The 18,250-nt window shown below is 41.5% G+C and overlaps 1 protein-coding gene across 1 annotated transcript in view; it reads left to right on the forward strand.

Annotated features, from left to right (window-relative positions):
- The window catches only part of LOC117270147 (uncharacterized), a 150,973-nt gene that overhangs the window by 28,181 nt on the left and 104,542 nt on the right, over positions 1-18,250 (forward strand). The window contains exons 2-4 of the mRNA XM_033647638.2: positions 12,548-12,695; positions 12,873-13,031; positions 16,660-16,852. Of these exons, the coding sequence (XP_033503529.2) occupies positions 12,548-12,695; positions 12,873-13,031; positions 16,660-16,852 (500 nt within the window). The remainder of the gene's footprint in view (positions 1-12,547; positions 12,696-12,872; positions 13,032-16,659; positions 16,853-18,250) is intronic.

Below are 18,250 nucleotides of genomic sequence, written 5' to 3' on the forward strand. Positions count from 1 at the left end.
TAATGGAGCAAGCCCATCTGAATCAAGAGGGTAGATTATATTAAATATCGTGTAATGCAGATACGCTAAATTTGGGCGGTAACAGATAATTGCAACAGGCCAAATGTAGTTAATGACACATAACATGCATACATAATGCATCTAAAATTAAAATGTCATTTGATCATTTACATTATGATGTGTATTTTAATCTGTTACAACTGATTGATAATTGATTGGTTACATCTGTGTTTTGACCCCTTTGTCTAAGGCAGAACCTGGCGCCTGGCTACTATTTCCCTTTTTCAAATTGAGAGCCATGGATTGACTCAGAGCTGAGAACCAGCCAAGCCCGATAATCACTGCAACCCCAGAATGTTACAAAAATAGAGGAAGTGTAGATTGGCTTTATTCTGGCCGCATGCCATTCTCCAATGTTGGCTCATAGTGGACCTGGGCTTTGGTACCTACTGTAACAGCCTGACATAAAGTCTGTAAGCTCCTTACATGCTCCACTGATGTCTGAGCCAAAAGAAATTAGTACAATCAAGAGAGGCGTGTCCAAAGCTCGATGCTTTGGGAGTTATGAATGTGGATTGGACTGGCGCAGTGTACGGCTTTCCTTTTTGGCCTCACACTACACCGCAACTCAAAGTCAATTCCAAAGTAAATCTTGCTCCGAGTGTGTTCATATTCACACTGCAGCATCATCCCTCTGGAATGAGAATATGTGAATGTTTGAGGTTTGTCACTCGGGAGAATGCAGAACATGCTCAAAGTTTTTCTTTCTTCCTATTATGTAAATACGTCTCTGGTTTTAAATTACTCCATCATGTTGAACGTTTGAACAAATCATTTTTCAGTGCTGTCAAAGTCATTTTTATCAAAAAATGTATGACAGCATTATAAGGCAGTATTCCTTTCTTGAGGCTAATGAGGTGGGTACAGTCTATGATTTATACACTGTGGTTATGGAAAGAGATGCTGTGTGCAGCTGCCTGGCAGCTATAATGTTTACAGTGTGTGAATAAGAGCCTTTTATAGTGAACCCCATCCAGAAACAGGCAAGAATGCACCAACACTGCCAGAGTACACACTATTGTTGCTTTTTGTTGGTGGATACAGGTCTTCTTTGCATTAGTCTACCATATGTGTGTATGTGACATACACTGTGCAGCTGTTTAGGCTGAGTACCTGAATGCCTCACAGCTTTACAGTCTTCTGTCGATGAGCGTATCTCTAGGTGGTCTTACTGAATGCTGCTGTGTTGAGGTGTATGGCTGTTTTTAAGTGCCTCTGGCGAAGGAAATGATACACAGTTTAGCGTTGGATCTCACACATTGATAGCACCACTGCAACACTAACTGGATGTGTTGTGGCTACATTATCAGGTTGTGTTGGGTTTCAATCATTTATCCCAAAGTAATTATGTTCTTTGTTTACTTGGTGATATGGAGCAAGTATCGGACTAGGATGTGACTTGTCATTTTGAGGAGGTGCACATATTTTCTAGTGTAAAATGGGGTAGGACTGCAAAGACACACATTAACATTTATATGGATAGACACAGAAAAGGGTGTTTTTGGTAGCTGTACTTAAGAGTGTGACAGAGTAGCTCAAGTGTGATCTTGCACATCATACAATGTGATAAGTAGGGCTGCCCCTGACTAAGAATTTTCCTAGTTGACCAATAGTCATCATTTAGGGCCATTAGTCGACTAGTCGCCTGCAAGTTTATGATATTATATGTAATTGTTAAATGATATATTTTGGGCGAGGCAACACAATGGTTTGAGTTGAAGGTGTGAGAAAGAATAGTATCACTAACATTGTTAACACTGTGCTACATTACAGAGAAATACAAACCGTACTAATGAACCTTCATTAATATAGGCCTATATTTTATCTACAAGTGCACGTCACACACTGAGCGAGCCGCCTGTTAATGACGCTGTGGGCTAATGGGCATGTAGCTACTTCCATGTTTCAGATAATACGTCATGTTTGTAGTCGACCTTCTGCCCTCCTGCCCGACATGTTATTAACTAGCCTGTGGAATAACCGCAGGTACCAGCCCTGGAATTTAACCTGACTCCTGTCTGACTGCTGAGCATGGCCACTTTCTGTAGCTGTCCTTTGAAATTAAATTCCCACAAGGAGCGGCTCCTAATGGAAATTCCTTTTTTTTTTTTTTTTGGTTTTGTTTTTCTTTCTGCAATTAAGCGACCAATGAAATCTTGCAGACTAATGACCTTTCTGGTCCACCAACATTTGGTCGACTAATAGGGGCCAGCCTTAGTGATAAGTTAAGTAAACTTCATTCCATTATCAAGTTACCTGCTGGTTATTTATTAGATTAATAGTTTGGCCTATTAAAACTACAGAATAGTGATGCCAGTCTCTGTCAGCCTATCAATGAATCCACTAAGAATTCCTGTGCAACTTCCTGACATCCTATACCCAAAGTCCATAAAGATAGGAAAAGAACAAATACGCCTGTGTGTGTTTGCGTAAGTGCAGACAGAGAAACTTGTTCTGTCAAGTAGCAAGTTGAAGTGTAAGACAATATTGATACACTTGAGTATTGCAATATTGTGTGTTTTGATATTGTATAGATTCTAATTGATAATTTACATGCAAATATTTGTGACCGTGGGTTATTTTGTGTTTTGTTTAATCCCATGACCACAAGATAGTAGTGCTGTCATCTATCTTTAACTGTTTAACTCTTCCACTACAACATGACAATGTATCGCTTGGGCAAACAAAGAGCATGGAAATGTGTTGTATTTGTTGTATTTATATGTGGAATTTATTGTATTGTATGCACCATGGTAGAGTATCGCTCCGAATTTTATTGTATTGTAAAGTACAGTGACAATAAATGCATTCAATTCTGGAGTCTACATTCACAGACTTTCTTGCTATCCGTGACCCCTTGACACAGAAGTAATACTGTAGATTAACCTTTAGTCACTGGCCAAGCGTTAGAGACTTCCCAAAATAGAGGAGGTGAAAAACTTTTAGACAGTGCCCTTGGTGCATCAGAAGACAAACTAAATTTGAACAATCTTGTCTTTTGAATTCGTGCTGTTTTCATAGTCAAATCTGTTGATGCCTTCCAACTGAATAGTCCTGCTTGGAGCCTTTAAACAAACCATGTACAACAGCAATCATTTAATAGTCAGACTTAACGCCATAGACACTTGGTTGCTGTCTCTGACATAAAGAAATGGTGAATGATGGAATTTATATGGCCTCATAGTGAAATGCAGAATGCATGTGAACCATATGTATGTGTCATAAACACAAAACCACTTTCAAAAAGATCATAGATGAGTTACATATGAGCGTCCCTTCACAGAGCTTTTCCCAGATAATTAACTCTGCATTGAGATGAAACTACAAGCATGTACATTCCTGAGCTATCATCAATGTGGACAAAGTTGTTAACTCGTTATCTGACACTGACTTTTATTCACTGTCAGACATCCGTTGTCATCACTCACTGAGCGGTTTAAATCTCAAGTAAATCAAAGCAGTTCCAGCAATTAATTGTTGTAGTAGCTATTGAAATAGAGTAAACACAGAATTACTGGGGCCTTTTTGTGATTTGTCTCTATGGCTCTCTAGAGGCTTTTGTATTATTTTGTGCGACAATAGTGGATCATCATGAAGGCCTCCATTTGTTACACAGATTATCACTTTCCCTCATCACAAGCATGGAACGGATCAGAACATGGCATGATTACAAAAAAGACAAGATGCTTTACAATGACTGGGGGTATTTAAAGAAAATCATAAACAGCTGTTGTCTGTGTTTGTGATTTTCAGTGCTCTTCCCCTGACGCGCTGTATTCTGTTCTGCTCATGTCTTGTCTAATGGCTTTTACACAGCCCTGCTTAGAGTGATATCTTGGGCTTTGGGGAACATTACTGTTTTTCCTGTGTAACCAGTGTCACACGTGGATACATTAGCTCTCTGAATGCAGCTTAAACGTATGCCAAAAAAGTATTTCTAGAAAAAAAAAAATCTTACAAACTATAGAACCAGGTGGCATGGTGGTTGAGTGGTTACCAATGTAGCATAACAGCAACAAGGTACTGGGCTCAGACTGGGCCTGTTTCTCAGTATTGTTTGGAATATCTACCTCCATTTGCAGGCCTTGTCACTGCTAAAGACGCACAGGTAGTTGCATTTGCACAACAGGTGAGCTTCACCTGGTGGATATAACACAATGGACATTCATGCCAAGCCTCACATATGCTTTGCGGAACTAGTACAGGTATCTGGTGCAGCAACAAAAAGCACTCACTGTGTTCAACCCAACAAACACAGGCAATAGTGTTTGAATTCACAAACAAGCCAGAGTGAATTTTATCCCTGAAGGTGCCTGTGATAGAGTGGTGACCAGTTCGGGCGTCTGTGGCTCAGGAGGGAGAGCAAGTAGTCCACTGATTGGAAGATCAGCTGTTTGATCCCTGACTCATCATGTGGAACTATCTTCGAGCAAGATATCGAACCTCAAAATTCTCCAGGTGGCTGTGTCATGAGTGTGTCTCAGCTGAGTAGCAGGTGGCACCTTGTGTGGTAGCCTCGGCCACCACTGTGTGAATGGGTGAATGTGACTTTGTTGTGTAAAAGCACTTTGAGGAGTTAGAGGACAAGAGAGGTGGTTGCCAAGTCCAGGTCTGTTCTAAGCATGCCCAAAGCGTGCTGAGAAGTATAAATGGGATAGACTGACGGGATGGATTGTGTAAAGAAAAATGTGAGGCTATAATTGATATTTCTATAATAGTAATTTATAGCATGATGTGAAGTGTGAAAGTGGTCGCTCATACAGAAGTGATGAACCTACAGAGAATTATCACCTGAATCTAAAGCCTCTGTTGACTTTTTTATAGCTCTATAGTGAGTTTTAGCTCATCAAACCCCAAACCAAGTGTGTGGTTTGGTTTTTATGCAAAAATTGCATTTCATGTGGTTTTATAAAGTCCAGACTTTTTAAAAAGCATTTTGGACGCAATCTGGATATGCCAAAATAAAAAAAAGGATTTGGACCCCTTTTTTGTTATTTAATGGTGGTTTAAACACAATTCCAATCGGATTTCTATAGATATGTCTCAGTCCAGATGCTCTGGCTGTTAGTTTAAATCACCACTGTGCCTAAATGGTTTAAATTGCCTACATTTTAAACATTGTTCTAGCTCAAGTTGATGGCAGAGTCCACACCATATCTATAACCTCAGTGGCAAATGATATTGTTGGGATCACTTTCAAAGCATTTTGATGAATGATAGAAATACATTCAACGTGGCACTGTTTACGGAACATTAATGTTCTTCCATGTGGATGTTTACATCGTTGTCGTCATTGTTATTGTTTTAGATACTATTCTTGGTGTTGACAGCCCTTCAGTCGTGTTACTTCAGGTGCAGTCTCAGAACCCATCAGCTATTAGTCTGACGACAGTAAGCCTCTTGTAGCAACAGCCAATATTTTGGGGGTTCCAGTGTTGACTTCCTCGTGTGTGTGCTGGCCAGATATCTACATATGAATGCAGAAAAACTAATAAAAGCAAAATCTTTGTCTGATGATAGCCAATGCGTTCTGTCACTTTTGTTTTTCACAGGGAATATTTACCTGCAGCTCAGACTTGATTGACTGCAAACAGAAACCAGACTTCTTCCAATACCACACTCTTGCACCATTGCCTACCGATTTTGCATTTCTATGCAGATATCTGTTAATAGAGATTTGCTTGTGTAATGTTACGTAAAATTGCACACAAAGACAAAAAAAAGCTTGTTTTACTTTGGGTAATTTTGCTATTTGTCCTGTTTACCCAAAGACATAGACTAAGCTAACCCTAGAAGTCCTCACTGTTCACACATTCCCTCTGATGCAGGACTCAAACATCTGTTTCACTTCTGCAGAAAACAAAACAGGCATGACTGGCAGCCGGCCCCCCCTTTATCCCCTCCCCATCGTAATGGCTTGATCCTTTGATTATAGTGTTGGGAGAAAAGCACATGAGTATGTTCCTAAGTTTTCCTTGAGGGCGCAGCGTTGGCACATGAAATGTTCTTTCATGAACACTCCCGCACAAATGGGGCTTAATAAAGACCATCGGAACATTAGATCAGTAAGTGTGTGAGAACATTTTCCACTCCCTCTGGCTATAAATTACAGCTCATTTAGATATTGTAGCATCAGCAATCCCACACACTCGTCGGTATGACAGTGGAGTTTGGGGATTCTGTGATTGATGTTAATGTTGTTATTATGGTTCATTGCAATTTGTAAATTGTTAGGAGCTTGTGTAATTGTGTGCCTGATAAATGAGAGATTTTCTTATTAAGTGTGCAGAATGGACATCTGATGCCTAGCTAAACATACATTTCTGATGATTGATCTATTGTGGTTGAATATCAATGTAATGTAAATAGCACGGTCTTGGCTGTGGTTTAAAGGCTATAGTACAATAATTTATAAAGTGCTGTGAACCTGTTTGACTGCTCCGAGTAAATTGGATGTCTCCACCTTTGAGGTCATTGTTTCCACATTAATATTGATCGTTCTGCAGGACTGTCTTGTGTCGATTTACATCAAGATGTTAATAAAATATTTGTGTTCCCTTGACTGTGATGACAAGTCAAGTGCTTTCTAGATGGCGCTCACTAGAAGAGCTTTCCACTATAAAGGTCACATCACACAAATGAAGCATGTCATTAGTTGAGTCAAACCACTAAGTCGTGTTTGCATTGCCTGATTGATTCAGCTGATTCACCATCAGCGGCTCATCCACCAGCTGTGTGGCAATCAGCTGAGCAATAACGTCCAGTCATAACTATGTTTATGCTAATGTTGTTTGCTGCTGCATCCCCTCCCCCTCAGACTCTCAGGATTTCTTCCCAGCCCAGAGTGAGTTGCAGAGACAGAGCAGACAATGACGTGTCTGCTGCCATCTTAGAGAAGCTGTGTCTTTCATGTTACATTAGATCATAACACAGAGAGAGAGAGAAAAGAAGCACTAATGACAGTTTTTGATCAGCTTGTCTGTTGACATAACAGATGAGCTCACTTTGCAGCTTGATGCAGATGTGTAAAATCATCACTGTTCCTCTTACTGTCAAACTAATAATTATCTACTCCAAAGCAGAGTATGTTCTCTTATTTTTTTCTGTGTGTGAGTATGTTCTAATTAACCAATTATTAGACAGGGCAGTGATTACTGTTAAAAACTTCCGGCCTTTGTCATCCAAGGAAAAGAAAATATGCCCCTGGTTGCCTCATTTTGCCTCAGCGTTGCCACTCATTCTGCGATTATCGCTAGTAGTGCTGTTGTGACTCATGACGATGTTACTGTGGAAACATTGAGCCCACCCTCTGGTTTCCCCCCGGGTTGCCTTTGTGGCAAATTTTCTTTTCCTGGGATGGCGAAGGCATGAACTACCCTAATCTCCCTCTGGTTTGCTGGTACTCACTCTTCGTTGGTTGGGTTGGTGAGGTTAGGCTAGGGGTAGGCAACCTGTGACTCTGGAGCCACATGCAGCTGTTTTGCCCTTCTCCAGTAGCTTCCAGTTGCTTTGGCAAAAAATTATATAGAAATTTGTAAAAGGCTACTTTTTACAATTTTATTTTTTATTTTTCATCGTCGTAGGCCTTTTGCCATTCTAAGATTTTCAGTGGTAAAAATGTGTAGACTATACACAGAATGAAAAATGTTTTTACATTCATCAATTAAATGTATGTAACACGGCCTATCGCCTTTTCCTTTAAATTTTGCTGAACTTCAATAGTAGTGGCTTGTCTTGGACCTCCCTAGCAAAGCTAGCTATGGATTCCTGATCGAAAAAGAGTCTTGAGTCTTGGAGGACAATAGAGAATATAACAGTGTGTGGACATAATCGTTTGCCTTTACCACCAACCCTTCAAAGTTAAAGTACCAAACAATCATAAATAGCCCACTGCAGAGTAGTCACCTTGTGGTAAAATGTATTAATAATGCTTATTTAGACCTACTGGTAATGTTGATTGGTGAATTTAGACTTACTGTTACCTTCATTATAAGGCTCAAATATGGTTTGTGGCTCCAGATTTCTGAAGGGCTTTTTGGCCAAAATGGCTCCTTTGATAGTAAAGGTTGCCAACCCCTGGGTTAGGTTAGGCTAAAAATGTCAGGGTAAGCCAATCTGACACAGAGTAAGGCAGAGTACACAGGGTCATGCCTTTACCATCCTACGAAAAATAAATTTGTGCCCTGCGTGATTACTGTTAGCCCTGTTAGTACCATTAGCAGCATCAGCATGGCTAGATGAAGAGGGTGGAGGGTGGCCACCATGTTTCTGCAGCAACGTCATCCTGCCACCATGGGTCTGGACAGTGTAACCAGCTGTAATAGCCAAATGAGTAGCGGCTAGCTAACCAGTGGAGACTGGAGAGTGGGCGATTGGGCACCATGTTACCTCTTATTTACACGGTTAGCCGCCTGTCTTGTCAGCAAATCCAAAAGGAAAGGAAATAAGATGCAAGAAAGTTGCACCAAAAACATTAAAATTTCACAACCTCTAAATGGATAGCGCTTTGAAATGAAGTGCTAGCGCTCACTGAGCCAGTGGAGTGCTTGGCTAAAAGGAAAGGGCCTCTTGTTGGTGTGTCTTGAAGACATTTCACCCCTCACTGCAGTGTGCAACTCCACACCAGTCAGTTAAAATTGAAGAAGTCTCTTGAATGAAAGGTGAGACGTCTTCAAGACACTCAAGCAAGTCTAGTTGGCCTACGATACGTTATGTACGATTGTATTTTACATCATTTGGTGTTTTTTTCATTTGTCCATTTACTCATCTATTTATTTTTATTCAAAAGGGACCATTATTGTCACCATTTGATACTCCATACCAGATTATAGCTTTGAGATGCTATAATTCACATCTGTAGTCTACTCACTGCAGCATATCACAAGTGCATGTTTGTCAAATAAAAGCAAGTCATGAAAAACATAAAATGGACTTCAGGGTCAGTGAGTCCAGAACTGACTAGCTTTTAACAGACTTTTTAAAGCTGGTGCAGCTCCTCACATCATCAGACAGGGCGTTCCACTGATTTGTGGCTTTTGCAGAAAAAGCTGATTGCCCAAATATAGTGTGGTGAAATAATATGGTTAAATCTCATATAGAGGATATTCTTGAGAGTTCATGTTCTTCGTCTGGGTCCCTTGCGGCCTGACATGAATGAAGGATGTCTGTCATTTACTTGCCATTGTGCCTCTGAGACCCTTTTGTGTTAAATAAAAAGGGACATCTTGTTTACCTAATTAGCAGACTGTTTGACCTCACATTCCTCACGGCTGTTAACTTAAGGTTAAAAGTGCAAAACAAACCACTATTCAAATCATTTTGTCGCTCTAAGTGGCTCTCATCCATATATCTTTGTGGATTCCTGGAAGGCTGCTGGTGCTGGTATGTTGGAATTTTTAGTGCGACACCAGATATGTTCCCTCAGTGCCATTCCCCAGGGCAGCAGAGTGAGACCACGCAGCTCTTTGTAGACCAGTGATTTGTCTGGCACTGCTGTCACAGTGAGTGTAAAGAGCGAATGGGTCTCTGAGGGGCTGACAGACATGGCTTTATTTATGAAAGTCCTTGTAAGGCAGGGTGTAATCTGCCTGAACAATCCTATATATCTTGTATAGCCTTAGTTTGGAAAAAGGCCTGAGGCAGCCTGAGACATGTTCATCGTGGTTACATCTTAAGGATTAATGTTTAAGAGCTCCTATTGTGATCTTTAGGCACCCTGCTGCTCATGGAGATCACTCCAACATGTATGGTCTTTAGTTAAGTGGATTTATCTCTTGCATGTTTGGCTTAATTCGTCTCAGCACCATCGCTTACATAATGACTGACATTTAAGGTGGAAATGATCTCAGTCAGTTCCCAGGTTAAAGTGTGATCAGTACACAACAGTGCCAGCTTGTGAGTGGTGACTCACTTTCTCCGAATATGATGAAGAGCTGTATTCATAATCCTCTGGAGGAGTTGTTAAAGCGTAGAGTTAATCAGCGAAACCCACCTGTGGACAGGACATGACGAATGCCACTTTACCTGCTCGCATGGAGTACAAATAAAAGACTCTCCTGTAATTTACTTCTAATGACGTGAAAAAAGCCAGTGGGTGAGCAGCACAACGTCTGGCACTGTAGGGCATCAAAGGGGAAAAAAAATCTTTTAAATAGGTTGGAATTTGTAGGAGCCCTTTGCAGCATTAAAAGGCAATGGCCCCGTAAGTGGTTTTTCTGCTTTTCAGGAATGCCATCAGTGGTCTGTTCACAGCATGTTCAGGTTTTTCCTAAGTGCCCGCAGTAAAATGATTTGGTTTGGTTGCTGCAGATGGTTGCCTTCTGGGTCCTCTAATCTTGAAACGTTGTAGAACAAACACAGAGCGGCTGTGAGTGTGTGGGCACCTGAGCATTACACCCTTAACTGATTGCTGAACATGTCATTTCAAAACCATGGGCATTAATCTGCGGCATTAGCAGTCTCCACTCTTCTGGGAAGGCTTTCCACAAGATTTTTTTTTAACCTGGCTGCGGGGATTTGTTCCCATTCAGACACAAGAGCCAACACTGATGTTGGGTGATAAGGTTTGGATCACAGATGTTGTTCCAGTTCATCTCAGTGTGGTTGGATGGGCTCAGTTTAAGGCTGTTTGTGCAGGGAACCTGGCTTTGTGTACAGAGTTATTGTTATGTTGAGACAGGAAAGGGTTTTCCCCAAACTGCTGCCACAATGCTGGAAGCACACCCACCTATATTATCATCGCTTGCTGTGGCATTGAAATTTCCCTTCTTATTAGGGTCTGTCCTAGGGCAACAAATCAAAGTTATTGAAACCCTTCATTATGGCTCTGATGAGGCCTCTGTTACATTAATTAGATGTAAGATAAAGTTCTGTTTCTTTACTTCCACTCCCTTTGTAATGAAAATTAATTTGTATCACTTAGATGTCTCACAAATCTTTGCCTTGAGCATGAAAAATCGAGCTAACCCAAACCCTTAAGTGCAATTATATTAACATAAATCACGTTTGTAAAGAGACCATTTGTAGCACACAATCATTAAAGGTAAAGCAGATAACTTTTGTAGCAAATGTAACAAGCATTTATGGACATTTATAACTGTCACTATCCTTTCAGAACTAAATGAGGCAGATAAATGAGCAGATCCTCCGCTGCCTTCTCATAGTGCTCCTAATGGCATTTGCAAAAAACACAAAAACATCAGTTAGAGCTGAAAAGCTTTTAACACAGCGGTCAATCACTTCGACTACTGCTCGTGATCTTCGGTCAAACTGTCAAACTAGGCAGCATTGATCAAATATGAATGAAGATTCTGTTACTGTATTGCTGGTTTCTTTTCAGCAACATATTTAGTGAAGTAATCAGCTGTAAAGCCCAGTTCAGACCAATTATTTGCGACGAGACAAAACCATTTTAGAACGTTGCTTCGGTGTGAACTAGTCTGAGCTCGACCCAAGCCGGCTGATGGTGTCCCCTGTAACTCCCTTGTCACATCGCCAGCGGCTGGCTTTAGGACGTAAAGCACGTCACCTGTTGCGACAGCCAATAGGCTTGTAGTGAAGTCCACTGGTCAAGGCAAAATGTCCGCAGACTGCGTGTTCGCTTGCTGTGGCAGGTGCTCCGTCCCTGCCGAGTCCTCTGTTTACTTCCTCATGGTGTTCGACAGTGGGTCGCTGCTGCTGCTTGCTATATGTGCTTATGCCCCCACACACATTCTCATTGACTGATTAATTGGCCCCGTTTTTGTTGTTGTTGTTGTTGTTGTTGTTGTTGTTGTTGTTGTTGCCCGTTTTGTTAATGGTTTTTGCTGTTTCATCACTACTACAAATGGAGCTGTAGCCAGTATCTCACTATCCTCATTCATATTTTAAGAAGCTACAAATTAAATTCAGCCACAAAATAAGCCTGAAAAGCTCAAAATCAGAATGGAAGTACAGAGAGTTGTTGCATAGAGATGATACACCATCTCATCGAGTTGCATTGGTGTGAACCAGCAGGGTTTTAGAATGTTGCAGAACGACACATTGCAGGTAGTTGCTTGTTTCAACTCATCTTGTTGCAAATCTTTGGTCTGAACTGGGCTTAAATTGAGAAAGTTTGCTCCACTGGTGAGTGGTGCTTTGTTGTGGCGGGATTGTTTTTAACATGGTGGCTGAGTCACAAACGTTCTCATTTCACAGCTGAACAGTACAGAGCCAAGCAGAGGTGCAAACGTCTAGTGTTCTCTCACACCACTGGAATTACAATATGCTCAAAGTTGATCTTGATCCTTTTCCCCAATGGCTACAATATGAAACTGCCGACCCCAGCTTGACATCCTGTTGGTGAATCGGGAGTGGGCTCTTATACATGCTATGTAGCACATTCTGCTCTAACATTGTAGCACAATATTATCTGTGCTTGTGTTGATGTTAACGTCTGCATGATGGTTTCATGTAACAAAGCTTCTTCATATCTTAAGCTGTTTTGTCTTGAACTCTCTCACTACAGATGAGTTGGACATCCTGCAGGAGCTTTCTCTTCAGATGTCCAACAGCAGTAACGCCTCCATGACTAGGGATGACAGCAGGTGCCCAGTCCTACAAGTGGGACAGTACTCCACCTTGGCTCTCCCTCTTCGATATCTCCTCTCAGACGGGTATGGTTTCATCTGCATCTCCATATAGTAACTCTTTAGTAATAGTGCCTACTACGTTTATGTGAAGGTAAAAGCTGGTGGTAACATTTTCACTGGGTGAAATCTTACTGGTGGTATCCTTTATGTTTTGAGTAGTTAATATATGGCTAAATGGTGTGTGTCAATGTTTGTGTTCAGCTTTGCAGATGAGTTCAGTTTACTGGTGCAGCTGCGGAGTTCTCAGAAAGTTGAATGCAGTGTCTTCACCATGCTCGGCCCCGACAACCACATTATGCTGCAGCTGCGGATCAGCGCTTACGCCATCATCTTCATAGGAACACAGCAGCGACACTATGAGTAAGCCCACTTCTATTTGTTTTTTACCTTCTCTTTTCCAGAGCCAAATTAATAAAAATCAAGCTATGTATATATTGAGTGTTGCAAGTACATGCAAATGACCCTCATGCATTACCTGTTATCAAAAAAATCCAGAGGTCAGAAGGTGATTACAACATCCATCACAGGTAATTGAGGACCACTCATGCCCATTCCTGCTTCTTGGCTTTAGTGTGCGTCTGTGCGACAGAGGAAAGCTCTGTGGAAGTGTATTTGTTTGCAGCATGTGTAAATTTGTTTGACTGGGAATTGCGCTTGGCTCTCTCTCTGGTTAAATGATTTATTAGGCGTCCTTTGGCAGGTCTCTCATCTTCGTGAACTGCAGAGCTTGAAGCAATTCATCATTGCAAGACAGCAGACAAAACTTGGCCAAAAGATAGACACACATAGATACTATACTTATCTTGTACTGTTGGCACATGGTGGGTTTACCTTGTTGTTGTTTTAAAGCAGCATGTCTGTTGGTGGCCTGGTCTAGAGCCCAGCTGACCTCCAGAGGACGATAGTGGGTCTTTTAGACATTGAAGCTCCACTGATGAATGTTTCATGAATTAAAGGGCAACATCTTGGGGAGCACTACTGCAAATGTGGAAAAAATGTATAAGTCTTTTTGTGGCTCCAGAGGGAGCTGCACAAACTCTAGTAAATTAAGAAATAAAAATAATAAAATTGATGAGTAATGAAGTGAAGACTAAGGGCCTCTCCCAATACCTGCACTTCCCCTAGAAATACTCACTTGCACTTGGTTGTGCGCGTTCACGTTTAGGCTAGTAGTGTCCCAAAACAGAATTGAGGTAGTGGAAGTGGTTTCCAACACTTAAAACCCGCCCTAGATTCCAAGGGAGCCCCAACCCACACTTTCAACGAAGTGGAAGATAAAATTTCCCAGAACACCTTGCGAAGTCAGCAACTTCGGCAAATTGGAAAACAATTTGTTACTGTACGATCGGAATGTAGGCTATACAAACAACAGATGGTTAGAATAGCGTAAACGTTGATTCATCAGATGGAGAAGACTAAACATAGCACACGCCACAACACAAGCGCTGGAGCTGGCATTTTCAAACCTCACTGACTACCAGTATCTTGCGTTGCTACTACGCGTGACGTATGCCTGCACGTCGGCCACACCGATTTGCATGAAGTGGTGTCCCATTTCTTAGGGAAATACCTCTACCCTAATATTTCTCACTTCCCTCATCAAGGATTATCTCACAGATGAGGACACTCAATACCAAGTAGAAGATTTAAGGGGTAGAAATGGGACTGGGCTTAAAAGTCTGAAACTGAAAAAAAATCTGTAGAGTTAGAAAGAAGTGAGCTTGCTACACCTTTGTAGCCCACTCCTCATCTCTGCTGCAGGCAAGAGGCTCAAGGCTACATTAGCCACCGTTAGCATAACACACCCAAATCACTGCTGCGTTCCAGACAACTCAGAACTCGAAAATTTCCAACTTCTACTAGGAAAAGTACATTGGAGTGCCACTCAAAGTCAGAGTTCTTACATGTAAACTTTGGGTTTATCCATCTACAGCAGCTTCACAAAAAAGCAGTTGTCTGACATCACACAACAATGGCAGCACCCGCGGAAACCACATTGTAAATAGCAAACCACCAACTAAAAGGCAGTTTAAAGCAGTGGTTCCCAACTGGTCCAGCCATGGGGTCCAGATTTATCCTTAGTCATTAGTTCAAGGTCCACACAGTTCAATATATAAAGTGTTATACTTGTCTTTGGCCATGTTGTCGAGCTAGTTTGCCGCCTCTGTCAAGTCGCTGTCCGTTACTATGTTTGTGAGTCATTTGTGGTCCATTCAGAATGGGAATGAAATGTAGAATGGTGTCCGTTGCCTTATGCGTCTGTTTTGTTTATTTATTCTATGACGCTGCACTGCTGAGAGTGCAAATTTGTCAAAGAAACATCCTTTTGTCGCAGTCAGCCAAGGTTTTTGTTTACATTTGGCATCATACACCTGGAGCGCTTGGAGGTAGGAAGTTGGAAATATAAACTGGGAAAGTGCGACCTCCAGCTGTGACTGGAATGCAGCATCAGAGAATAACAAAGACAATATATCTGGTTCTGCTGCATTGATTTGTAATAGTTTTTATTTTAAAAAATGTGCTCCAACAGTATTGTAGGAGTGTGATGCTACAGTGGTGAAGTACACTTTTAACAACAGATGGAATGATGACTGTTTGTAGTTACTCCCACAGTAACTCTTCAGCTCCACAAAAATGTTGAGCCTCTTTTAGCTCTTTGTTTTGTTTTCACAGCACATTTACTGTATACTGTAGTTTCAGGAGTCTGTCTTGAACCTCGTTTCCTATTTTAATCAAACAAACTCTGATAAACACATTGTAAATTACAGGGTTCAACATTGATGTTTTTTTTTTTTTTTTCACTCGACCAGTTGTGCAAGTGGGTCAGGAATCTGTTTGCCCAAAGGCAATTCTTACTTGCCCCGTACAAATTTGTCAGCGTTTTTTGATGAGGTAATCAGTTTTGCAATTACCTGACTTGGCTCAGCGTTCCTGTTTCATACAAGCACCAGCAAGGCCCTGGAGGAGGGGCTGTCAGCAGCCCTCCTATCTGCTATGCAAGCAAGATGCTTTTGTTATGGCACTCCAGCAATGTTTTTTCAAACCTTGAGGTTTATCGTATCCACCTTGCTCTCCAACTTTCCACAAACTGCACAGTACATAGTTGGAGTTCCCCACACATCCTCGAACACCACCCAACTAAACTCCTCTGTCCAGGATAGTTGACATGCTCACTGGCATTTCAGCTCTTTTGTCCTTACCCGCTGCCATTTTCTTGTGAGTGTCTGATCGATACTGAGCATGTGCAACTTTGAACAGAGGTGAGAACAAAGTGAGATGGCTCACTCTCTAGCTACTTCCATCATCAGCTCTGGTAAAAAAAAAAAAAAAAAAGATGTGTTTGATTGTTTTTCAACACTTGCCTAATTGGTGAAGTGAATTGCTAGATTTTCAAGCCCGGTGTGGCTCCAGGTAATCGGGCAGTCCCTGTTGTTGAGCCCTGCACTATCTGCCAGTGGAGCTGTTGGAGATGAAAACAGAGCTAAAAGGATAGTGAATAGTTATCAAGTGGACACAAGCACGACTCCAACGGGATGATAATGTTGCTCTTTGTCTGCTGTATGTGTAAATAGGCTACTGTTAGTTAACACAGTAGCCATAAATACTTTATAAGGTAGTATTATATCAGAGGTGTGTGTGTGTGAGCTTGTTGAGGAATTCTTCTGCACCCTAACTAATGGAGCTTTAATGTTAAATTAATGTTATTGTCCACTTCTGTGATGTATTTTTTATTTTATTTTGCCATGCTAAAGGACAATAGATCAGCAGTGTTTGTATACATAGATTTATACAAATGCCACCCACCAGCACTCAAAGTTAAGGGAAATAAAAAAGGGTTGAACTTTAACCAACATCTGTATTTTAACAGTCCGAGGGCCCACACCTGATTTGAACTTATCTCCTAGATTAATTCACGCAGACATTCATCTCAAGGCAAACAAAACCAAGAACATGTGATTACATAATGACCCATGTGTCTTTTTGTCAGGTTCCCAGTCAGCGGTCTCTCTGATGGAAAATGGCACCATGTGGCCATCAGTGTGTCTGCCAAACGGCTGGCGCTGTATGTGGACTGCTCCCTGCTGGAGAGTGTGGAGTGGGTGTACCACGGCATGGGGATTAGCACTGACGGGCTGCTCATGGTTGGAGGCATCATCGAGGGCTTTGAGACTCCATTTGAAGTAAGTGGCTCCTATCCAGTTTGATCTTCATGTCCAGCTTTGCAACTTTCATTTTCCCACTGATCATAAAATGTAAAATGAAAACACACAAAAGCAACCCCACCTATAATCATCAACCCCACACCCTATTCTGCTTGTCTGCCCATGCTTTTTTCTAAACATTGACAAGATGCCCAGAAGCTGAAGTCATTAAGTTTTATTCTGCCAACCTCAGGTCAAACTCAGCTGACTTGACGGTGAACTTAGGAGTGTCTGAACGGCCCTTGTTGGATTTTAAAATCTCTACTTTTAGACTTTTGGAATGCAGCTATATTGCATGTGTGTGCAATAACACATATTATATGACCAGATGGTTGTGCAAAAGCCAGATGATATTTAAAACAACTGTTGCCTGGTAATAAGCCACATGCGTACAGTCCTGTTCATTTGAATTTAGTCTGAAAAGACATGCTCATCCTTGCAGCACATACAAACACACACACACACACACAGGGGAGAACACACAAGTTGATATTCCAGCCCCGTGGCCCTATCCTACCCTGTTCCCTTTTCATCACAGACACAAAGACATGTAGCACATAATGCTTAGAAACCATGTGTTTGTTTTTATAAAGTATGCATAGAAATCGCTGCAACCTGCTCCAACCACAACCTCAATTACCTCCCAAGCACCAGTGTTACATAAAATTACAGAGGAAACACTGATGAGTGTTTGGACAGAGGATGAGTTCAGCATCCTCGACCCACCCCCTGTTCTTCAGTCGACATGAAGACATCACACTTCACTTCAATTTTAAGTTACAGCTATGGAGATTGCCGCGTTGCACTGCCATGTTTCTACAGTAGCAGAATGGACAAACCAAACACTAGCTCTAGAAAGGGCCACTTGCATTTTTGTGTCAGCCACCCTTCGTGACAAGTGCATCGGAAAAACGCTGATTTTTTTTTTTTTTTTTTTTTTACGTGAAACTGCTTTCTTTAGTGTTTTTACCAGTTTAAATCACTGGGGTCCATTTGTTTTGGAGGGGAGGAGACCCTCTGTGGATAATTCAGCTCCTGGTAAAAGCCTCCTTGTTTTTTAGTACATGAAAAACTTTTTTTTTTTTGAGGTGGGGGGGCGGGGGGTGATACTAATTGTTGACTACTTGTGATAGACTGTGTTACCTTCTCCAGTCTGGCGCTCCGAACCGTAGTTGGGAGACACTGGTTTTCTGTAGATTATCTTTACAACTTGGCTCGTTGCTGGTAACTAGCTCTAGGAGTCCGGACCAACTCTGCTTGAAGAATGAGGATGCAGAACTGACATCCGTGCAGAAGCACATTTATTTCTCCTCTACAGCAGGAGAACATAACATAACATAACGCAGGGCCTTCTCACAGAGACTATGCTGTAACTGG

Source organism: Epinephelus lanceolatus, chromosome 19 (genome assembly GCF_041903045.1).
Source record: "Epinephelus lanceolatus isolate andai-2023 chromosome 19, ASM4190304v1, whole genome shotgun sequence".
NCBI classification, from domain to species: Eukaryota; Metazoa; Chordata; class Actinopteri; order Perciformes; family Serranidae; genus Epinephelus; species Epinephelus lanceolatus.